The 25,519-nt window shown below is 33.8% G+C and overlaps 1 protein-coding gene and 1 pseudogene across 1 annotated transcript in view; both read left to right on the top strand.

Annotated features, from left to right (window-relative positions):
* CCDC172 (coiled-coil domain containing 172) overlaps positions 1-25,519 on the top strand; it is a 52,710-nt gene that overhangs the window by 22,745 nt on the left and 4,446 nt on the right. Inside the window, exons 3-6 of the mRNA XM_032877300.1 lie at positions 1,499-1,615; positions 2,783-2,948; positions 12,186-12,287; positions 12,639-12,741. Of these exons, the coding sequence (XP_032733191.1) occupies positions 1,499-1,615; positions 2,783-2,948; positions 12,186-12,287; positions 12,639-12,741 (488 nt within the window). The remainder of the gene's footprint in view (positions 1-1,498; positions 1,616-2,782; positions 2,949-12,185; positions 12,288-12,638; positions 12,742-25,519) is intronic.
* Positions 11,994-12,092, top strand: LOC116858523 (annotated as a pseudogene).

Here is a 25,519-nt window from a genome sequence, read left to right as displayed (position 1 = left end):
TGTTTTCTAATTTCTGTCTTCTTAGATAGTAAAATAACTAACTGCCACATTCTTCCTTCCGCCAACTTTAAAAGTATTTTCTGAGTTTCTTTGGTCATGAAAATTGCATCTCTTTCATCGTTCTCTATTGATGTCTTTCTTAAGATAGAGTTGATGAGAACAGCAACAAGTATTGAAGGTGTGAGCAGATGTGCCAGGATATTATATATATGCAAGACCATATTTTCTGTTTTATTTCCATTACCTTTTTTTTCTGTTACTTTTTTAATGCCAGTATTTCCTGGACTTTTTAGCCATATCATTTCAAAATATCTTTCAGGCCAACCCTTTGCCTCTGGACTAGACTATTCTTAAGCTCTTTACTATTCAGTATCTTCTGGGACAGAGATTTCACACCCTGTCTCTCACCTTCAGGAAGTTCTGGTGGCTAACATAAATCTTGCTTTCTGCAATTTAAATTGAATTTATTTCCTTTTTCTTTTCACTGTGGAGATGGGAACAGCCCCAAACTAAAAGTGATGCTTTCTTCTGAGGGCCAGTGCTGAATATAGAGGAAAGATTATTCCCAGTCTGGCATCAATTTTAGCTTTTATATATTAAAGCTTCCTGACTTTCATTTCAATATTCATGGTCTCAGGAGATGCTATTCTTTATAGCCCAAATGAAATAATAGTTACATATCCAATATTAATGTTTATTATGTCTTTTGCTAACTAGAACCCAAATGAGGTACTAAAATAAAAAATGAGTTCTCAAAAGCATTGGAGGACTTTAGCAGATTTGTGTTTTTCTTGGTATAACTATAGTCGTGGGACTGGGTTTTTGCCTATGGTTTATAGATTTTATCTCATTTTATTAGTCTTACTGTATACATGTTTAATTCATCCATATCTTCCTCATAAGTGATGAGAATAGAAATTTGTTCTTTAACATGGGCTGTCTTGAAGCAGAGTTTAATATGTGTAGTCAAAAAGCTTTTGATATCTAGGCTAAGAATTGTGTGAGGTATCGTAAAGAAAAAAGAAAACACATTTTCTGCCATCGAGGGGCCTGTATTCTTACTGGGGGGAAATATTATAAAACTTGCAATGATAGAACCGTTATAAAATAATATATGATGGTGTATATAAAATAAGGTTGTTTGTTTTTTTTTAAGATTATTTATTTATTTATTTGACAGACAGAGATCACAAGTAGGCAGAGAGGCAGGCAGAGAGAGAGAGAGAGAGAGGAGGAAGCAGGTCTTCTGGCTGAGCAGAGAGCCCGATGTGGGGCTCAATCCCAGGACCCTGGGATCATGACCGGAGCCGAAGGCAGAGACTTTAACCCACTGAGCCACCCAGGTGCCCCTAAAATAAGATGTTTAATGTGAATTTTATTTTGCATTTAATATTAATACAGAAAATACCTTATACTATGCAGATCTGTTCTGTTAGCTAAGGTACCCTAAAATGTTTAACAATTATTTCATTCTGATTTCTGTTTTTTCACTTTAAAGGTTCAGCAGTTTTCTGAAAAAGCCTTCCTCTTACAGCTTTGGAAAATTCATGAAAATGCCTTAGAAAGACAATGTAGTGAAATTACAAACCAGAGGAATATGCTTCTCGAAACCTTTGTAAGTCTCCAGCTCCTTAGAAATATCTATTTCCACTAACTGTATTGAAAAGTATTTAAATATACTTAGATGTACTTTTAGAAAATTATATGTATGCATATTGGAAGATAGTCCTGTTCAGATACGGAAAAGTATTAAATGCTACTTAAAACCAGTTGGTAGAGTAATATAGTTTGAAAGAATTGTATTAGAAGATATGCAATATAGAAATTATTTGCAATTGTAATAAGCATAGAAAAACCCAGTGAAACTGACTTGAATTGCTCAGGCTTTCAGACCTTGGTTTTAATGCTTTTGAAAGGCAGAGAGGTTCACACTTTAGGCATATTTATGGATCTTGGTGAGATGGATTTTCTTTATTTTATTTTTTATCTTAACTCAGGACCAGCAGACTCAGTTTTAAATGACAGGGCCAGTTTAAGAATGTTATTTACAATTAATTGACAGTTCAAAGAAAATACATTTAAAAATTCTAAGAATATTTATCTGAAGTCAGAACCAACAGAGTTTGAGCTTATGCATGACATGGCTAGTTCCCCAATGTAGTTCACAATTGGTTGACATTTCTTAGAAAAAATAGAAAAATACAGTAATATTTAGATTCTGTCATGGCACAGAGTTTTTGGAAATTCTTATTTCCTCTTCATGTTGATGTTTCATAAAACATAAACTACTTTGTAGAACTCAATTGGAAATAAATATATAATTTTACTTCATTTGTCTATATTTTAAAAGGTTTCCTTGGATTTCCTCATTTGTTATTTCTCTATAGCAGTAATTCCTTTGAGTGTAGATTTTCATTTTCCTGTTTGGACATTTAATTATTTTACCTAATTTTATATTTCAGTGACAAAATGGCACCTATGCTGCTAAGTTTAATACATAAACAAACACAGATATAATGACAAGTTGTAGGATTTCTATCTCAGTAATACTCCCAAAACATTAAGGATAAAACTTTCATGTGGAAATTGTTGGTTATTAGTAGGCAGTAGCTTCACGTTTTTATTAATATTGCTGGAGGAATAAAACATTTTTGTGATAACACCAGGAAGTATAATCTTATATTTTTGTTGTTAGTAATTCCAAATGATTGCATTTTAAATCACTATAGAAAAATAGTATTACAATTAACATCTATAGTTGATCTTTTGTTTGTTTTTTCAGGGGGCTACAAAGAAAAAGGTGACCGAGGAGGAAGAAAAATTTATTAAGGAAATTGCAGACTTCAATAATGAGTATGAAGTAACAAAGAAAAGAAAGCTTTTGATGAAAGAAAATGCCAAGATTGAAATATCTGCCTTAGAAAACCAGGCAAACATTTTGAAGAGGGGTATGAGTATATAGTGCCACCTCTTTTATGTGTCATTAATGAAAATAACTTATTTTGAGCCAGTGAATTTTCCAGAAATTAAGTTTTTCATAAGTAAATTGGTTATTGCATAGCTATTCTTTTGTCTTTATCTTAATTATCCTAATGGAAATGTATCTTACATTGTGAGTGGTCTCAAGTTCTTTAGAAGTAGATGTGACATGAGCTTTTAGTCATTCACTCAATAAGCAATTATCTATTACTCTCTGTTATGTGATGGTCATTGTTGTGGGTTATGGTGATGTTAAACTAAAATGTGGAGGAATCAAATATGAAGCAGATATTTATAGTACAATATTATAGAAGCTATAATAGGGGTAGGACTGATATGATGATCCTCATTTTACCATCAATATAATTTAAATTGGGAAACAAGGTTACACAGTGGCATGGGGAGAATTTCATTTCAGAAACCCTAGCATGTAGGTTATTGCAATCTGTGATAAGATCCTGAACTAAAGACATTGCCAAAGAGAAGAGAGGGTAAATTAAAGAGATATATAGGCATAATGATAGGACTTTATCACTGATTGAGGTGAACAAAAATAGACAGGTAGGTATGAATTATAGTTTTCATATGTCAGAGATTGGGTAGAATAGGGTACCAGGAGGAAGAGCGGAGGAGAGAAGTATGTTGGAACTATAGCCTATTCTGGACAAAATGACTGAGTTTTGTTTCAGGTCTTTTTAGTTGGAGGTGTCTATGGAATATACCAGGGAAGATTCCCAGGTGGCAGGGGAAAATTTGGTTGTAAAGCTGGTAAGAAAGATTAGAGCTAGACCATTAGGTTTGGGACTGAATCCAGAGGAGTTGGTGACATCATTTAGAGAAAACATATAGAGGGAACATAGATGAGGAGCGAAGACTGAAGCCAGAAACTGGGAAAGCATTACATTTATGGAAAGAAAGAAAAAGAATGGGACAGAGTAGTCAAAGAAGGCAAGAGGAGGTCCAGAGAGTAATATTTTAGAAGCCAAAAGCAAGATATGTATTCCTCAAATTAGTGGAAAACAAAATAGGATATTAATTTGACAATCAGAAGATGTCAAGTGCAGTAGCATAGAGTAGAGCAGTAGAGAAAGACTGGTGGTAATAGATTGAAGTCAATGGGAGTTGAGGAAGTAGAGAATGAAAATATAAATGATATTAAGTGCAAAATTAGTTTTTAATGGAAGCCTTTCTAAAATATATTGTTATTTTGATGACTTTAGTAAATGGAGAATAATAAACACATTTAACTCTTTTACTGACTTGGAGCTCTCAGTATGAATAATTTATTGATTTGCTTTACATATGACAACTACTATTTTAAGTAATATTCGTCAAGCTTATACTATAAAGCAACCGCCATCCTAAAGACTATAAATGCTAATATCATGTAGATTTCATTTAAATCTTAATTTTACCATTTGATACCTGTGTGATTTGGGGCAAGATGCCAAACTTTTCTTTGGCTCGGTTTCCCCATTTGTAAAGATGGGGCTTAGTAGTCATGACCTTAACAAAGGTTGTTGTGAGAATTCAGTGAAATAATACTGAAACACATAGGATGCTGCCTGCCACATAATTAAACCCTCAAAAAATGTGAGGATTATACTTTTTAGACTGATTTTATAGATGAAGGAAATAAAGTTCTGAGAGATAAATTACTTTGGGTAGAGAATATAGGACAGAGGCACACATCTGGAAAGCTTTAAAAAAATATTAAATGCTTGAGTCTCATTCAAGACCTATTGAATCAGAATCTGTGGGAGAGGATAGGGAACTTTTTTTAAATCCATGAGGTGATATTGATGTGTATTTTCAATAACAAGTCAGAATACAAAAGTAATAGATGCATACTTTAAAACTAATTTTCTGCAAAAAAGTCATGGGTATCACCATTTCTTTCGAACATATATTAGAAATTTTAGCCAAATCAATCAGGCAAGAAAAAGAAATAAAAGGCATCTACATTGGAAAGGAAAAAGTAGTCTCTGTGCCCAAATGATAATGCTCTTACATATAAAACACTTAAGGATACCACAAAAAAAAAAAAAAAAAAAAAAACAACCTGCTGGAACTAATAAATAAATACAGCAGAGTTGCAGTATACAAAATCAACACACAAAAATAAGTTGCATTTCTATGTATGAGCAATAAGTGATCTAAAAAGGATCAAAAATTTAAATTCCATTTATAATAGTGTCAAAAAGAATAAAATACTTAAAAATAAATTTAACCAAGTGGTAAAAGACTTGTACATTGAAAACTATATAAAACATTGCTTAAAGAAATTAAAGAAGACCCAAATAAGTGGAAAGACATCCCATGTTCATGGATTGGAAAACTTAGTGTTGTTAAGATGACATTATTACCCAAAATGATGTATAGATTCAAAGTAATCCCTATCAAAATCCCAACAGTGTTTTTTTCATGAATTGAAAAACCATTGTAAAATTCATATAGAATCCCAAAGGGGATCCCAAAGAGCCAAAACTATCCTGGAAAAAAAGAGCAAAGTTGGAAGACTCATACTTCTGATTCCAAAACTTACTAAAATGCCACAGTAATCAAAACTGTGTGGTACTAGAATAAGGATAGACATATAGAAAATCAGGATAGAATAGAGAGCTCAAATATAAACTCTCATGTATGTAGTCAAATGATTTTTTATAACGGTGCCAAGACTATTCAATGGGAAAGGATAGTCTTTTGAAAAAATGGACCTGGGAAAACTGGAAACCACCCTTACCTTACACAATATACAAAAATTAGCTAAAAATGGATGAAAGTCTTAAACTTAAGAAGTAAAACAAGAAAGCTCTTAGAAGAAATCATATAGGAAACACTTCACACTTCATCATATTGGATTTAGAGATGATTTCTTGGATATAAAAAACACAGGCAACAAACAAAAAAATAGATAAATTGTATTTCATTAAGATTAAGATCTTTTGTATGTCAGAGGACACTATCAAGAGAGTAAAAATGGAACTCTCAGAAAGAATGAGTTGTGGTTTTTTATGGAAGAAAATATTTGCAAATCACGTCTTTGATAAGGGATTAATATCCAGGATATTTTTTAAGTAGTTTCTGCACCCAGTTTAGGGCTTGAACTCACAACCCCAAGGTCAAGAGTCATATGCTGTACTGACTCAGCCAGCCAAGTGCTTCTAATGGCCAGAATATAGAAGAACTATAATTCAACATCAAGAAAATAAGCAACTCAATTTAAAAAATGGGCAAAGGATTTGAATAAACATTTCTTCAAAGATATGGCCAATAAGCACACAAAAAGCTGCTGTACATCACTAGCCTTTAGAGAAATGGAAATCAAAACGGCAAAGAGACACTACTTCATACCCATTAGAGTGGCTATTATGAAAAAAAATCCAAAGTTTACACAGCATGGTATTCACAATGTTCAGGATGCAATCCAAAATTACTTGACCTCTGAAGAATCAGTGAAATGTGACCTAGTATCAAATGAAAACCCTGAGGGGCACCTGGGTGGCTCAGTGGGTTAAGCTTCTGCCTTCAGCTCAGGTCATGATCTCAGGGTGCTGGGATAGAGCCCCGCATTGGGCTCTGCTCAGTGGAGAGCCTGCTTCCCCCTCTCTCTCTGTCTGCCTCTCTGCCTACTTGTGATCTCTGTCTGTCAAATAAATAAATAAAATCTTAAAAAAAAAAAAAGAAAACCCTGAGATGCCAAACCCACAGTGATCTAGATATTGGAATTATGAAATACTTTATATCATCTATTATTGAGTTACTCTCAGTGAGTTAAGGAAGATGCACTTGTAATACATGATAGGTAATCTCAGTGGAGAAATAGAAAATGTAAAAAAATATTAGAACTGAAAAATACATTATCTGAAATAAGAATGTCACTGAATAAGTTTAATAACAGAATGGAACTCATAGAAGAGCCAGTGAACATGAAGATAGATCGATAGAAATTGTCCAATCTGAAAAAGAGGGGGAAAATTAAAGCAAAATAAAATGAAACAAAAAAAATTAGAAATTTAGGGACATGTAGGACAATTTTAAAAGGTCTAACATTCAAGTAATTGACGTCTCTGAAGGAAAGGAAAGAGAATTGGCAGAAAATATATTTGAAGAAATCTCAGCAGAAAATTTCCCAAATTTTCTAAAAGACATTAATTTGCAGATTCAAGAAGTTCAGCAAATCCAAATAGGATAAATTCAAAGAAATCCATGCCTAGCCATTTAATAATAGTCAAACTGTTAACAAGTCAAAGAGAAAGAAAAAATCTTGAAAACAGGGAACAATAACTCTAATGACTATGTTCCTGTAACTAGAAATGATAAAGTCAAAAAGACAGTGGAATAACATCTTGGAAGTGTTGAAAGGAAAATTTCCCTCCAAATCCAGTGAAAATATCCTTCAAAAACGAAGTTAAGAAAATATATTTTCAGATAAATTAAAAATTAGGGGAATCCATTGTCATCATGCCCAAAAGACAAGAAATGCTAAAGGAAGTCTTCCAAGTAGAAGCAAAAATAATACCAGAGAGAAACTTGGATCATGTTTAATGAATTAAAATAAACAGAAATGGCGAATATATGGACAATTATAAATACCAGTTTTTTCTCTTAACTTGAAAAGATACATATGATTGTTTAAAGCAAATAATATATTGTCTTTTGGAATTTATAATGTATGCAGAGGCAGTTCGTATACATGCATACCATATGCATCTATGACAGCTATCTCATAAAGGACTGGAAAAGAGAACTGGTAAAGGGATCCATACAGCCCTACATAACTCCCAGAAAACCAGGAATAGAAGGGAACTTCCTCAACCAGATAAAGAACCTCTTTGAAAAGCCTACATCTAATATTACACTTAATGATGAAATAGCAAATACCAGTATCATTTGAAATGGTGACGTATTAAATACTTTACCCACAAAGATTGACAATAAGGCAAGAATGTCCATTCTTATCACTTCCATTCAATATGGCTGTGGATGTCCTAGCCGTTTTAACCATTTCAATGAGAGAAAGTTGTCTCTATTTATAGATTACATGATTGTTTACATAGAAAATTATAAGGAATTTAGAAAACAATTACTAAAATTAATAAGTCAATATGGTAAGGTTATAGGATATAAGGAATATATTTAAAAATCAGTTGAGGGGCACCTGGGTGGCCTAGTTGTTAAGTGTCGGACTCTTGATTTGGGATCAGGTCATGATCTCAGGTCTGCCCAGCATGGAGCTTGCTTAAGATTCTCTCTTTCCCTCTGCCTATTTCCCTCCCTCCAACACTCTCTCTTTCTCTAAAGGAAAAAAAAATCAGTTGAATTCTTATATACTAACAGCAAACAATAGAAAGTGGAATAAAAATACCGTTTAAACAGCATCAAAAAACAAAATAGAAACAAATTTAACAAGAGACATGAGGGACTTCTATACTATAAACTACAGAGCATTGCTGAGAGAAGTTAAGGAAGACCTAAGTAGATAGATTTATCATGTTCATGGATTAGAAAATTCAATTTTGTTAATAGGTCCATTCTCTTCCAATTGATCATGGGTTCAACAGAATCTCGGTAAAAATCCCATGAAGTTTTAGTAAGCCTTGACAAGCTAATTCTAATATTTATATAGAAATGTAAATCACTTAGAACAGCCAAAATTTTTTAAAAGAACAAAATTTGGGGATTTATACTCCCTGATTTCAAGTTTTGCTAAAAAGCTATAGCAATCAAGATAATGTGTCACTGCCTTAAAAATAGGCATATTGGTACCACTGGAAGGAAAGAGAAATAGCCTTATGTAGATAGGGTCAATTGATTGTCAACAAAAGTAGCAAGGCAGTTCAGTGGGGAAAGGAAAGTCTTTTCAGTAAATGGTGCTGGAACAATTGGACATCCATTGCAAAACAATGATTCTTAAATCTTACTTCATACCATATTAAACATTAACTCAGAATGGACCATACATCTAAACATAAAAGCTAACATCATGAAACTCCTAGAAGAATTCTTAGATGGGAAGAAACATGGAAAAAAAAAATACACTGGATTTCAAATAAATTTTAAAAAAGACTATTAAGAAAAAGACAAACCAAAGACTTGAAGAAAATATTTGCAATACATACATCTGCTTGTGTACTGTTACCTAGAATATAATGAACTTTTACAACTTAATAATAAGAAGGCAACAAAACTGATTCTGAAAGGGGAAAAGGATTGAACTTCACAAAAGGGCATATACTGATGATGAATGAACACATGAAAAGATACTCAATATCTTTAGCCATCAGGAAAATACAAATTAAAACCACAGGGTAATATCACTGTACCTACATTTAGTTAAAATTCAAAAGGCTGGTCATATCAAGTGTTGGCAAGTATGGGGAGCATCTGAAATTCATATGGTACTGATGAGAATGTAAAATAAATGGTACAACCACTTTGGAAATTGTTTTTCAGTTTCTTAAACCATTAAACAAACATTTGCCATATGACCCAGCCATTCTACAACTAGATACACCAGAGAAGTGAAGCTTAGATCCACACTAAGTTTTTAGTAAATTTATTCACTGTAGCTAAAAACTGAACATAACTTAAATGTCCATTAAGAGGTAAATGGATAAACAAAATTGCTGTACCCATGCCATGGAATACTCAGAGATAAGAAATAACAGATCTGCTCACAGACAACACGGATGCATCTCAAAAGGATATGGTGATGGAAGGAAGCTGGGCACGGAAGAATACATACTAAATAGAAGGCAAACTGCGTGGGACAACAACCTGATCAGTGGTTGCCAGTGTCAGAATGAATAAATTGCAAAAGGGCAGAGGAAGCTTTGGGGATTTATAGAAGCACAGTTTCTTGATTGTGGTGGTGTTTTCACGAGTGTATGTGAGAGCCAAAACTCACAGAATTGTATGCTGTTAGGTGGATATACTTTATGTAAATTATTCCTCCAAAAAATTGATAAAGAAAAAAGTCCTTGATACCACAAATACTGTAGGAGCCCTCTCTTTTGTGTCCTTTCTTCCAGAAGTATGGATTTATTTTAATAGATTTGCTTCCACAGTACCTGGTATTGTTGGTCTTTGTACTTGCACAAAACGCATCCATCTCTATGTATATTTTAACATTTTTATATGAAACTTTAAACTCTGTAATGGCAGGATTTTGTTTTGTTTAGTGCTCTGTCTCCAATAGTATGAAAGAGATAATTATGAATTGATGACTGTTTCAAAAGAAGTATAAAATGAGGTGAGAATGTAGAGTAAGGGAAGTTACCCTGGACCAGGAGTGAAGGAAGATCTCCCAGAGCAAGTGACCCTCAGACTGAGGTCTGAAGGGTGATAGGAATTAGCCAAATGGCAGATCTGAGTGTCAATATCAGAAAGTTGGATATGTAATTCAAGAGCTCCGAGGGAGATTTGAGCTGAAACTGTTATATGCAAACAATGAATCATGGGATGCTAGAGCAAAAAACTAATGATGTTCTGTATGGTGACTAAGATAACATAACATAAAAATTAATTAATTAATTAATTCGGGAGTCATCCAGGAAAAATGTATTGAAAGTAAGTAATAGAACACTGAGGAACACCAGGATTTTCAAAGCAAGAAGGAGAAAAAGGCCAGCGATGAGTGTGTAAGGTAGGCAGGACACGTTACTGTGTGAAATGGGAGATCACCTCAGGGAGAGAGAGTGTGTGAGGGAGTGATCAGCCCATGTTAAATGTTGCCAAGTTGTCAACCATGGAGACTAAGAAGCAGCCTTGGAAGGTCTGTTGTGATCTTTAGGGAAAGCAACAGATGGGGGTAGGAAGAGAGGAAGGGTAGAGACCAGGTTGTAATGGGTTGAGCAGTGAGAACAGAGGAGATGGTGATCGTTAAGCGCCCACAAGCCCTTGAAGCGAAGTTTCTCTGGATGAGAGAGTCCAGTAACCCAGGGGGTTATGAGGTCAGGGGAGGGCTTCTAGTGGGTTATGTGTTGTCCATTTTTCATTTCTGTTTTTTGAGACAGGAGGTATTTGAACATATTAAATGATGATGGATCAGAGCCCATGGAGAAGTAGAGTTGAAAATTCAAGAGAGAAGTAAAGTTCCCAGAGAAGATAGGAAATAGTGCACAGGTGGATGGATTGGTGGTGATTTCAGAAGAAAACAAAACAAAAACAAAATCCGTAAACAACCTACATGACCATCAATAAGGGCCTCTAATTATCTGAGTATATATCTCCTTATACTTTTGTCACTAAATTTGTGTCGTAGAATCTACTAATGGAACTGCTAGGTCAGAGGAAAATATTAAGAGACTTAATGTCAAATTAGATTCCTTAAATCACCAAATTAATTAATTTCCCCACCAACTGTTTAGGAGAGTGCCTGTTTTCTTGTATTATTATCCTATACCATTACCAATGTGGGCATTATCACTGACTTTAATCTTTGCCAATCTGACAAGCAAAAATATTATTTTTATTGTTGCTTTAATTCACATTTCTTTGATTTTGCATGATGTTGAATTTACTTCTCTGAATTTATTGGTCACTTAAATTTCTTTTTATTTTCCTGTGAACAATCTGTTCATACTCTTTGTTCATCTTTCTACATTTTTGTTCTTACTGCTTTATATGAGCTCTTTGTAAATTAAGGAAGTTAGCTAGTTGTATGGTGTCATGTGTTTAAATTTTGTGTCCTAAATTATTGTTTATCTTTTGAAAAATTAGGAGATGAATCTTAAAGGATGAATTGGACTTTATTGTGGGGGAGAAAAAGAGGAAAGATATTCTAGGTAGAAGGCTTTACTTATGAAGGATAGAGTTTTCTTATTATCTCATTGGGAAGCTTGTTTTACTTAGTGATGTTACATTGTTTTGAATTTTCTCTAGGTAGTCTAACCCTCAATTAACTAATTCTTTTGTACTTCGTTGTTGCTTAATTAATTCTGGTCAGTTTATTAGAAACAGTTTCTAGATGGCCAAAGAAAGCTTGTTGGGGCTTAAAATTGACCATATGAATTATTTCTCAGCCTTTTGACTAAGATAAAATACAGTATCTGTTCTTATCAGTTTAACAATTGACCATATACTACTTAAATTTTTAGTACACACACACACACACACACACACACACGTTAATACTTGTTGACATATTCAAGGCAAAGCCTAAGTGGTTAAAATATGGCTTTTATTTGTCTATTTATTTCTAGAAATGAAATCGATGGACCATGATAGTGGCCAGTTATGTGAACTTCAAAAACAAAAGAGTGAATTAGTACAAGAATTACTTACTGTGCAGAGAAAACTTAAAGGTATTATCTTTATGAGCTAGTTTTTTTTGCTGATGAATATAGTTACATATGCATAACAGGGTCATAACATTCTTTCAAAGTATACTCACCTATTAAGATACAGTGTTACTATTGGTATAAAGATGAAACAGGTAAAACACTAAAAAAAAAGTGTTAGATCTGATATTTTTAATGTCATAAATTTTGTCAAGATCTTTTTTTATGCCTGTAATCGCTATATTAAAGTAGAAAACTAAGAATCATGAGTGCATATGTTTTATATAAAACACCAAAAATTAGAGTATTGTTCTTATGAATGAACTCTTCTGTTTATTTTTTTAAAAGATTGTAAGCGTTTTCTTAATTGTTTAGTTTTTGAAGATAAAAAGATTGAAGCCATTTGTACTACCAAATACCTAGAGGCAGAAAAAGTAAAGATCAATGAAAAGCCTCAAAATGATGCTGAGTGCTTAAGGTAAGAATTCCCTATTGTATTTTGATATAAAATCTGGTAGTTTTTCAAGTTGTCAAAGAGATTTCAGCATAAAGCTAAATGTGTAGGTTTTTTTTTTAAGTTCCAGGTAAAGATATTAATTCCTTTTATGTGTATTGTGAAGTATGCTAATGAGAAAAGGCTTTACTGGTACATGTAAGTTTCACAGTATATTAGGTTGATAATACTGAAATCAATTTTTTCTTTTACCTCATGGACTTAGTGTTATTCACATCCCAGTAGATTAAAACAAAGTATTAGTTCCAAAACTCTCCTTTCTGTTATTCCTAACTTTTTTTTTGAAGATTGATTGATTGATTGATTGATTAAAGAGCACAAGAGAGAGTACACAGAGGGAAAGGGAGAGAGAGAAGCAGACTGTCTCTAGACCAGTGAGCCTGATGTGGGGCTGGATCTCAGGACCCTGGGATCATGACCTGAGCCAAAGGCAGACACTTAACCAACTGAGCCACCCAGGCACCCCTTAATTTTTTTTTTATTGATTGAAATTATTTTTTATCGTTTTAAATTTGAGGGGAGAAAATCACAACCTACTATTTTACTTGAAATTTATTACTATTTGTTTTATGGTGAAAGAATGAAATGTATTTTCTGTATGGAATATTGAGCTACTTTTTATGTATTTGGATAATGAAAGAATGGCTGGTGTTTGAAACAGCATAGTCATACACACAAGGATAAACCTTCAGTTTGTTAATTTTACTATTGTTTATTAATAATTCAATGTTATATTTGCCAGCCTAATTTCAAAGAAGTTCATCTACTTTCCGGGCTAAATATAAGGAAAGAAACCTCATTACTGAATCTATGAGAAGCAAATGAAGCCTTCTTTTACATAAATCATATAGAAATATGTCCACTAGAGCTGAACAAATGCTTCATATTAACTGTGTATTGCCTTAGGCCATAATTTTAGTAGATTGTGAGAAAATATTTGCAATTTAATTTTATGTTAAGTTTTATAAGCATGAAATATCAATCTCTTGGGTGATATGTGTGATGCAGGATGAGTTTCTGTAATGACAATCTGCTCATTGATTTTTTTACATTTTCAAAAATGATAATGCCCACTGGTGTCATGATGGTTAGTATTATAAGCGCTTCTGACATGAACTCCAGTTTTGTGGGTTTATCAATCATAAAAATCTGCCCTGGGTTAAAATTAAACACACAGAGTCTGTTAGAGAGTGTTTTTTCCTTCACAGATGGTGACAGAAGAAATGTGAATAAAAAGAAACATTAGTCTTTATGCATTGTCCATTTTTTTGCATTTTAGCACTTATCGAATGAAATGGCAATATTTACCAGTTCCCACTTTAAATCATTTAATATGTGTAGTTTAGTTTGCTTACTGGTATGTTCCATAAAAGTAATTTCAAGTATAAAGAAGTCAAAGTATTGAAATAAAGATTTTAGGAAATAGGGCCATAAACCTTATAATTAGTGCAAAAACAAGAAGCTAATAATGGCAAAACATTTATTAATATCATGAAGGCCAAAATTAAGTTGGTTTTATCCCTAAATTTTGGAATATTCTTTTCCATCTGTGTGTTCAAATGTATACTGAATTCTGTTGCCTTTTTCTTAAATTTTCAGGTTTAATTACTCTTGGTATAGATGCCATTTTTATAGCAGGGTTTCTCAAACTTGGCAGTGGGGCCAGGTTATTCTTGGTTGCGAGAGGACAGCCCTGTGCAATTTAAGACTGGCCTCGACCCACTAGATGCCAGCAGTATCTCCCACCCTCAGCTTTGACAACCAAAAATGTCTCCAGACATTGCCAAACGTCCCCTGGACAGAGAGGGGTGAGAAAAATTGTCCCCAGTTGAGAACCAGTTTTATTTTAAGGTTATTATAATTGTACTTCTACTTTTATTAAACTTTAACCAGTTAAGAAAGCAATTATAAAATTAATATTAACTTGTTTATATGCATTTATTGTTTCTACTTTTAGTAATTAGAAAATTTTACACATGTTTTATACTGTCTATATCATTGGAATTCTTTCGTAATGATTTTTTTTAATTAATCTGCCATGTTCAGATTATTTGTTGGACTCTGTCTTGATGCCGTTCTTTAGTATAAAAAACTAGTACTCTTTTTTTTTTTAAGATTTTTTTTTTAATTTATTTGACAGAGAGAGAGAGAGATCACAAGTAGAGAGAGAGAGAGGAGGAAGCAGGCTCCCTGTCTAGCAGAGAGCCCAATGTGGGACTCGATCCCAGGACCCTGAGATCATGACCTGAGCTGAAGGCAGAGGCTTAACCCACTGAGCCACCCAGGCAGCCCCAAGAACTAGTACTCTTATTCACAGTGGTTTCATGGTCTCTCCTTTAGGTAATCATTTCCTGTTTATAAATACCAAGATGCTTATTTATTTAAAAGATTCTATTTTGAAGAGTGTGGGATCATTAATTAAATATGTTAAGGCAGCTAACTTGTAGAATATTGCTATGATTAAGTCGACCTTAAGTCGAAGGTTGGGTTAAATTCATAAGAAGCTCCTGGAAGACTGTATAACTATGACTGATCTAGTTCTTTCATATAGTTCAGAGAGGATAGAAAAGATAAACCTTGGGTTCTTGAGAGGCAGTAAGCATAGAGGTTAAGATTACAACCCCCTTAAATCCCAGCTCTGCTATTTACTAGGTTAGTAACCTTGGACAAGCAATTTAACTTGTCTGTCCTCAGTCTCCACATCTATAAAATGAGGATCATTATAGCACCTACCTCACAAAATTATAGTAAAAATTAAATGACTTAAAAGCCGTTAGAACAGTGCTTAGAACATAGTAAATGCTCTAAAATTAGATACAATTATAATTATGTAATTACTTATAATTACATTTTTATTTCATATTATCCATGAGGATTTCATGACTTTCAAGCTTTTTTCTCATTTTTTTCTCTTAATTTCTCCCCATTGAGAATGATACTCACTGTGGGCTTTTTGTCAATAGCTTTTATGATATTGAGGTGTGTTCCCTTTATCCCTACACTGTGAAGAGTTTTAATCAAGAATTGGGATGTGTACTTTGTCAAATGCTTTTTTTTGCATTTATTAGGAGTATCACGTGGTTCTTGTCCTTTCTTTTATTAATGTAGCATATCACATTGAGTGATTTGCTGATAAATCCCACCCTTGCAGCCCCAGAATAAATCCTACTTGGACATGGTGAATAATTCTTTTAATATACTCTTGGTTCCTATTGGCTAGTATCCTGGTGAGAATTTTTTGCATTTGTGTTCATCAGGGATATTGATTTGAAATTCTCCTTTTTGGTGGGATCTTTGTCTGGTTTGGGGTTCAAGGTAATGCTAGCCTCGTAGAAAGAGTTTGGAAGTTTTCCTTCTTTTTTTTTGAAACAACTTCAGAAGAATATGTATTAATTTTTCTTTAAATGTTTGATAGAATTCCCCTGGGAAGCCATCTGGCCATGGACTCTTGGTTATTGGGAGATTTCTTTATTACTGCTTCAATTTCCTTGCTGGTTATGGGTCTGTTCAGGTTTACTATTTCTTCCTGTTTCAGTTTTGATAATTTCTGTGTCTCTAGGAATGCATCCATTTCTTCCAGATTGACCCATTTCTTGGCCTATAGTTATACATAATATGTTTTTAAAATTGTTTGTATTTCTTCAATGTTTGTTGTGATCTCTCTTCTTTCATTCATAGTTTTGTTTATCTGGTTCCTTTCTCTTTTCTTTTTGATGAGTCTGTTCAGGGGTTTAATGATCTTATTAATTCTTTCAAAGAACAAGCTCCTAGTTTCACTGATCTCTTCTACTGTTCTTTTGGTTTCTATTTCATTGACTTCTGCTCTTTTTATTAATTCTCTTCTCATGCTGGATTTAGGCTTTATTTGCTATTCTTTTTCTAGCTCCTTTAGGTATAAAGTTAGGTTGTATATTTGAGACCTTTCTTGTTTCTTGAAAAAGTCTTTTATTACTATATACTTCCCTCTGAGGAGTGCCTATGCTACATCCCAAAGGTTTTGAACAGTTGTGTTTTTATTTTCCTTTGTTTCCATGAATTATTTTAATTCTTCCTTAATTTCCTGGTTGACCATTTATTCTTAGTAGGATTCTCTTTAACCTCCGTGTATTTGACTTCTTTCCAAATTTCCTCTTGTGATTGAGTTCAAGTCTCAAAGCGTTGCGGTCTGAAAATGTGCAGGGAATGATCCCAAACTTTTTTAGGGTTTTTTTTTGTGTTATTTTTTTTAATCCCAAAATTTGATACCAGTTGAGACCTGATTTGTGATCGGTATGTGATCTAATCTAGAGAATGTTCCATGTACCCATGAAAAGAGTGTGTATTCTGTTGCCTTAGGATGGAATGTTCTGAATATATCTGTGAAGTCCATGTAGTCCGTTGTGTCATCAAAGACCTTGTTTCCTTGTTGATCTTCTGCTTAGATGATCTGTTCATTGCAGGGAGTGGGGTGTTAAAGTCCCCTAATATTATTGTATTATTATCAATGTGTTTGTTTAATTTTGTTATTAATTGGTTTATATAATTGGTTGCTCTGATGTTAGGGAGCAGTGGTTAGATCTTGTTGGATTATGATATAATCACTTTAGTTATGATACAGTATCCTTTCTCATCTCTTATTTCAGTCTTTGGTTTGAAATCTAATTCCAGCTTTCTTTTAATGTCCATGAGCATGATAAATTGTTTTCTACCCCCATCACTTCAGTCTGGAAGTGTCTTTGGGTCTAAAATGAGTCTCTTGCAGACAGCATATCAATGGGCTTCCTTTTTTATTCTCCTCATACCCTGTGTCTTTTGATTGGGGCATTTAGCCCATTTACATTCAGAGTAACTGTTTGAAAGATAGAAATTTAGTGACATTGTTTTACCTATAAATTCACTGGTTCTTGGGGCGCCTGGGTGGCTCAGTGGATTAAAGCCTCTGCCTTCAGCTCAGGGCATGATCTCAGGGTCCTGGGATCGAGCCCCATGTCAGGCTCTCTGCTCAGTGGGGAGCCTGCTTCCTCCTCTCTCTCTGCCTGCCTCTCTGCCTACTTGTGATCTCTTTCTGTCAAATAAATAAATAAAATCCTAAAAAAAAAAAAAAATTCACTGGTTCTGTGTATTGTCTCTGTTCCTTTCTGGTCTATGTTACTTTTGGGCTCTCTCTTTGCTTAAAGGATTCTCTTTAATATTACAGGGGTGATTTAGTGATCACAAATTCTTTGTTTCTGTTTGTCCTGGAAGCTTTATATCTCTCCTTCTATTTTGAATGACAGCCTTGCTGGATAAAGTATTCTTCTCTGCATATTTTTCTCATTTAACACCCTGAATATATCATGTGAGTCCTTTCCAGCCTGCCAGGCCTCTGTGGACAGGTCTCCTGCCAGTCTATTGTTTCTGCCCTTGTAGGTTATGGACCTCTTGTCCCAAGCTGCTTTTAGGATTTTCTCTTTGTCTTTGAGATTTGCAAGTTTCACTATTATATGTCAAGGTGTTGACCTATTTTTATTGATTTTGAGTGAGGTTCTCTTTGCCTCCTGGAATTGAATGCCTGTTTCCTTCCCCAGATTAGGGAAGTTCTTTGCTGTAATTTACTCCAGTATACCTTCTGCCCACTCCTCACTCTTTTTCTTGGATCCCAATTATTTTAATATTGTTTTGCTTTATGGTACCACTTATCTCTTAAATTCTCCCCTTGTGATCCAGTAGTTGTTTATCTCTCTCTTTCTCAGCTTCCTTATTCTCCATCATTTTATCTTCTATATCACTAATTCTCTCTTCTGCCTCATTTATCCTAGCATTTAGAGCCTCCTTTTTTTTAAATTGCATCCCATCAATACCCTTTTTTATTTCAACTTGATTATGATTTTAGTTCTTTTATTTCTCCAGAAAGGATTCTCTAGTGTCTTCCATGCTTTTTTCAAGCCCAGCTAGGATCTTTATATTCATTATTATGAACTCTAGTTCTGACATCTTACTTATATCCATACTGATTAGATCCCTGGCCAAGAGTACTGCCTCTTGTTCTCTTTTATGAGGTGAGTTTTTCTCTCTTGTTATTCTGTCTAGAGAAGAATATATAAATGAGGGGAAAAAATACTAATGATCCCAGAGAAATATACACTAAACAAATCAGAAGAGACTCAAAACTTAAAAACAAATTAAAAAAAAAAAGAGTATAATCAGACAGGTGAACAGAATAGAGCAATACACTGGATCCTGTGTGTAGTTAGGTCTGTTTTTTTAGTAAACTAGATCCCAAAATTGTGAAGAAAGAAAAACTTATATATGTACAAAGATAAAATAAAATAAAATAAAATGATAGGATGTACCTGTAAAAATGAAAATTAAAAAAAGACTTGCTGAAAGTTGTTGCTTATCTATTTGTAGAATTGCAGCAATTTTTTTCTTAGATCTCTAGCTGATTTCGTAAGTATTCAGAATGATTTTGATAGCTATCTAGCTGAATTCCCGGGACCAGACAAAACTAAGGTCTCTTACTCCTTCACCATCTTGGACTCCTTCCACCTGTTTTTTAAATGCATGAGATCCCAAAAGGTTAATCTCTGAATCTTCTCTCTTTATATTCTTTATGGGCTACCTCATATGCTCTAATCGTTTTAGTTATCACAGATAGATAATTTCCAAATATTTTTCCTAAATCCCTCTTTCTTAAACTCCAGTCTTGAATTCCCAACAGTTTAATATAAATATAGATCTGAAGTGATGTTGCGCTGATTAAATAAGCAAAAAGAAAAAAAAAAAGGCAAAAACAAAAGTCTTATCAGAGGTTCAAAGGTCTTATCTTGGCAAACCACATTGAACATGCCCAATCTGCCTAATCTCAAAAGCTAAGCAGGGTTGGGCCTGGTTAGTACTTGGATGGGAGAATTCAAAGGTCTTCATAATCTAGGTCCTTCCACTATCTTCCTGCATTTTTATCACATATCCTAAATTACTACTGCATCAGAATACTGTTTATGGAATTCTGAATATGATACAGGAACTCATACCTCTATTTTTTTTTTCTTCTCCATGAGCTAAAATCTAACTTAGTCCTTAATGCCCAGCTCACATGTCATTTTTTATGAGTTTTGCTCAAATCTAAAATGTAGCAGGAATTTTTGATGTATTTATAATTCTCATCATTCTCACTCCACCCTAATCCATTATCAAGTTTTGTGGCTTTTACCTACAAAATGTTTCCTGAATCCTTCCAGTTCTTTCTCCCCATTGCTAACGTCCTGGTTCTAGTCACCACTCTCTCTCACCTGGATCACAGTAATAATCTTCTTCTTTTCCCCATTCTTCCATTTTTGCACTAGCCAATCCATTGAAATTGAATCATGTCATTGAAATCAGTCAAAGGCTTCATAACAAACATAATAAAACCCAACATCCTTAGTATGGTCCTATCGCAATGTGGCCTCTGACCACCTCTCTTGATGTTATTTTCAGCTGTGGTCCCCTCTTCCCTCTGCTCCCTCAAGCACTCCAAGCTTTTTTCCATGTAAGGACCTCTTTCTCTGCCTTTCCTTCTCTTCAAATTATCTCTTAGCCCCTCTGCCTGTCTTTCTCCTACCTATGTGGAACATACCCTGTCCTTTAGATCTCAATTGAAATTTTCCTCAGAGAAGCCCTCCCTTATCCTATGATCTAAATTTGTTTTTACTTTTTTTAATAACACCCTATATTTTTTCCTTTATAGCACAGATTCTATTTTGTAATTACGTACTTACATGCTTTACTTTGTTAGTATCTGTCTCTGCCATGTCCTCCACAAGAAAAGAGATCTTGTCTACTTGGTTTACCATTGTGTATTCATGGGTACAGATATGGGTACAGAGCTTGGCATATAGTAGGCATTAAATAAATAAATGAATAAATGAGTGTAATAAGTTGTGAAAGCTTTCCTCTACTATTCATTTCTCTGTGTTCATAGAGAGCATGCTTATAATTCTGTTATATCATTAATCATATTCTATAATAGGTATTTGTATCAATCTATCTCACTCAATGGGGAATTCCCTTTACTTACTTTTCATTTTTCTATCAGTCTCACATCTAGCACAGTCAAGGGCACATAGTGTTCAATAAATATTTGCTCCAGTGATTGAGTCTACATATAATTTTATTTTCAATACAAAGAAGATACAAGTCCTTTACATATTTTCAATGTTATTTGCAAAGTTGTGGTATATTCTCACCACGGGGATAGCCTGATGGAGTTCTTTTTCCACTCCTGATTTTTTCCTCCATATGGAAAAAAGCTATATAGGTGTAATCCCCACAGCCTTTCCCCAACACCTTCCTTTCTTTTTGGAAGGTGAGGAGGAGTGACTCAATCTGGCTGGTGAATTTGGAAGGGTGAACTGGAGCCTTGCCCCTTTTCTTTCCCTATTTCTTTGGAAGCTGGCCTGCCTCAGACAGTGTATGTTCCTCTCTGCTCCTCTGTCCCTTAAATTTTACAGTGCTAGGAGTCCATAAGAGAGCTTGTTGTATCCAATTGTGCCTGAAAAGATGTGCATTAAGTTAGTCTAATTCTGGGGTTCCCTATTTAGTAAGCCCTTCACTTGTAGATATAAGCCACATTCTCCAGTATCTGCTACATATGTAGTAAATGAGATTATCTTCTGCTTTCCTTATTTCTCAATTGGGCAGAAAGAAGAATGTTATGTATTGGGCTCTTTCAAACTCCCAACACCTATTATTTTTGTATTATTGCCCAACACCAGGGCCACCAAAATATAGTTCTTGATCATGACTTTTCATTTGCTCCAAATACTGACATACCAGACAACTTGAAACATTTCAGGCATTTTCCTTACCCATGAAACTTTTTTCTAGAATGCTTTTACATTTTTTGTAACCAGCATTTGTGCCTGTTTAATACATTGGGAAGTTTATTTCAGAAATGAAGCTGCAAAGTCAACAGCATGGGATTTTCCTTCTGAACTTTTGAAGATAGTGTGGTTTTGTGAAGAGATATTTGCAATGGAAACTGCACGAAAGTTAATACTTACCTCCTACTGAGAAACTTTAAATGCACTTATATGAAGTAGTAAATCAGTGCTGTTGCCTTTTCAGTGAAAAGTCATCCAGTTAAGTTGGTTGTAGAGGTCACATTGATTGGTCCTTCAATTTTTAAGAAGCCATAAATACATGATGGTATTCAAACACTCCCAACCTTTCTAAAAGATACCCAGATAAATATGTATATTTATACATGTTTATTTTTTTTATTTTACCAGATGTATATAGGTGTTTTTAAATTATGAGACTAGGCTATGTAGACTGAATCCAAAATTCAAACACTATGAAAATGTAAAACATCAAAGTCTCCTCTCTTATCACCTTATTCCAGAAATCCCCTGTGTAACCACTGTTAAAAGTTTGACATGTATCTTTTCAGTTTATATCTGTGTGTGTGTGTGTGTGTGCACATACATGCCATGTGTGTGCATTTAGCATAAAATGGGATCAGAATTACTGGTCTGTAATTTGCTCTATTACTTAGCAAAATATTATAGATATTTCCCATATTAGTTTGTGCTGATCAGCTTCATTCTTCTTTAATGCCAGTATATGGAAATGCCATATTGATGTAGCCTTTCTACCACTGACAGATATGTAAGAGTTTTTACATTTTCGTAATTGAAGACATTTTACACATGTATCTTTAAATACTTGTGGGAGTGTTTCTGTAACATTATTAGAATAAGTGTTATTTAGTAGAGTAATAAGAATTGTAATCCTGGCTGCACGGAGGAAATAATGCACAGGTACCTTGCAATGCTTTGTAATATCAACAAGAATGAACTCCAAGTTGGTAAGTGTAGTAAGATCTCAGCATTAAAGTTTCTGGAAAATACCAGTCAAATAATTATATACCTGTAGCCAATCCATCTCTCTCTTTTTTTTAACATTTATAAAATATGAAAATCCCCATTTAATTCTAGGATTATTCTTAGCTATGTATTTTGTTGACTATTTCTGTTGACTCTGCATCTTTTCTAGTAACACTTCATCATTTATTCACTAACAGAAGTGTCTCTACAGCATTGATTATGTAGCCTTCAAGCTAATAGAGATCTCCTGTTTTGTGAATTCTTGGCACATACTATAGTTATTAAAGCTTCTAAGTAAATACAAGGGAAATTTTGATGACAGAATCAATTGATTATTTTAAATTGATTATTATATTCTGATGTAAATGTGACTATTTGTAAATGTTCCTAAACTTTGAAATAATTTTGTTTATTGCAGAAGCCATATATAAATGTTAAAGTAATCATTTTCAAAAATCACTCGTGTCTTTAATAGAAATAGAAATAGAATAGAAAACAAATTTTTTCCATTTTCATATGTTTACCTTTACGAACTACCCCTTTTGGTATGGGGGTAGGAAGATAAGAGGAAATATGTGGTTAAAGAAGATGCCTAATCCAGCTCACCCAGGATTTGAAATAATGGAGATGCTTTTGGGACCCATCCCCCATTTACCATCCTTCTAAGCAGTTCTCTCTGGTTTGGCCTGACACACCTATGAAGGTTCTGACCTGTCTGCTGGTGGCCTGGACTGGGGGAAGGCGTAATTAGAACACTGAAATTACGGTTTCACACATTCAACTTTTAAACCTACTTTCAGAAATAAATTGTATATGAAAGATAAATTGTATATGACCTGTATGTCTTCAAAAATAGTGTATTTGTGTTTAAATTTCACTAAAATATTTTCATATGAATTAATACAGAGAAAGACTATTAGGAAAATCAAGCCATGGAAACACTAGCAAAAAGTAAAAAGAACTACTTAGTAAACATCTGGTGTGATTAAGGAAACCAAAAAGGATAAAATTAATACACCTAATATATAAGATTTAAAATTCCATGTGTCGAAGAAGTTCAGCATCAGGGAATGATGAACTGGGAGAAGTTTATAGTAGTTACAACAAAGAATAACAGCATGCCAAGTAATCAACTGTGAAAAAAAAATCAGAAAACACTAAAATCAAGTTTTCATTCATGTATTTATCCAACAAACATGCGTTGAATGCATACTTTGTGTCTAATGCTGTACAAGTTAGTAGGGATACCAAGACGAATAAATGAGATGCTAAATCAGTTATACTGTTTATCAATTACTTGCAAATTAAAACCACTGATTATCATTTTTCTATCAAATTTTGAAAGACATTCTTAAGTGACCATACCGAAGTTGGCAAGGGTGTGGTACAGAGATTATTCTTACATTGCTGAGACAGTATACATTGCATATATTCCAAATGCAATTTGGTGTACATAAATCACTGAAAGCATCTTAAAAATGTTTATGTAATTTAACCTAAAAATTACACTTACGAGTTCTATCCAAAGGAAAATAATTCTAAGTACAGAGGAAACTTTATGCACAAAGTTGTTCATAGAAATGTTATTTATTGTAGAGAAAAAACAGGAACAACTTAATTGCTATACCATAAATGAACAATTAAGTTAATTCTGGTGTTGCCACTTGGACTATTACATATTTCTCTTATATGGTATTAGTTGGCATGTGTTATTAACTGAGAAAAATATAAGTGATAACATTAGGCAAAAGAAAAAAAAACTAGAAATAAAATTACATAATCACCATTATATGGAAACAGAAGACCACGATGACATATACCTAAATTTCAATATCATTTGAGTTTGTGTTTTAGGACTTTGGGTGAAATTTGTCCTTCTTTCCACTGAGTACTTGTGTACAGTTCTATAGCTAAAATGAGTATTCTTTTAGTAAGTTCTTTCAGTAAAATATACCTTAATTTTATTATCATTTCAATCTGTGTACTAGGACTTTGGCTGAAATTTTCCCTTCTTTCTACTTAAATAGTACTTGTGTACAGTTCTATAGCTAAAAAGAGTGTTCTTTTAGTAAAGCCTTTTCTAGAATACTTAGTAGTAACTGAAAAAAAATTGAAATTTGCAGAAAATCATAAAAATACACGGAACATAAGTCTTGCACAACTAACTATAGCAGTATTGGCCCATCCTCGTCATTATATGATGATTCAGAGAAAGGTGACAATAACCAATACAAACTGCCCTGAGTTATTGTGCAGCAGGTGAAGGAAGTCCTTCTTGACTCCTGTAGGCAATCAGTCTATGCACTGAAGCGTGAGATCTGCTTACCATTATATAGCTTTGGCTATCTGCAAATGTTTTAATATTCATACCATTATTATCCAGCCTCTTTTAAAGCTAGCAACAGCAATTTTTTCTTTAAGTGCAGATCTAAATTCTACAGCCTGATTATATGCTGAATAGTGAAATACTTCCTATAATTTGCTCTAAATGCCCTCCTTAATTTCAGTAGTCTCTCATTCTCACGGTTAGCTAACTGAAAGGGAAAGTGGTCCACTGCCCAGCTCTGAGGGCATGAAACATCTCACGGAACCTGCAGTTCATTTCAACTGAAAAGGGGGAGGAGTGAGTATGGATGGTATGGTGGAAGAAAGATGGCTACCATTTTATTTGAAGAGATAAATATATTCAAATGAAGCCTGAAGTACATTGTATAGCTCTCCACAGTACATTGTAATTCTCCATTTAACTTTCCACTTACTCTTTAAAAATATTCATTACAAGGCTTTTTATGCTTGTGTAAACCTCTAATGCTCAAAATTAATAACTTGTTCTATCTTTCCTACTTGAGCATTCCTTCAGAATTCCTATTTACTATTAAATTCATAAAAGTTCAGAACACAATGAAGTTCACATG

The sequence above is a fragment of the Lontra canadensis genome, unplaced genomic scaffold, assembly GCF_010015895.1.
Source record: "Lontra canadensis isolate GAN:19392208 unplaced genomic scaffold, GSC_riverotter_1.0 scaffold3, whole genome shotgun sequence".
In the NCBI taxonomy this organism is placed as follows: Eukaryota; Metazoa; Chordata; class Mammalia; order Carnivora; family Mustelidae; genus Lontra; species Lontra canadensis.
Note: the sequence above shows the minus strand (reverse complement) of the source record. Positions and strands in the feature narration are given on the sequence as shown.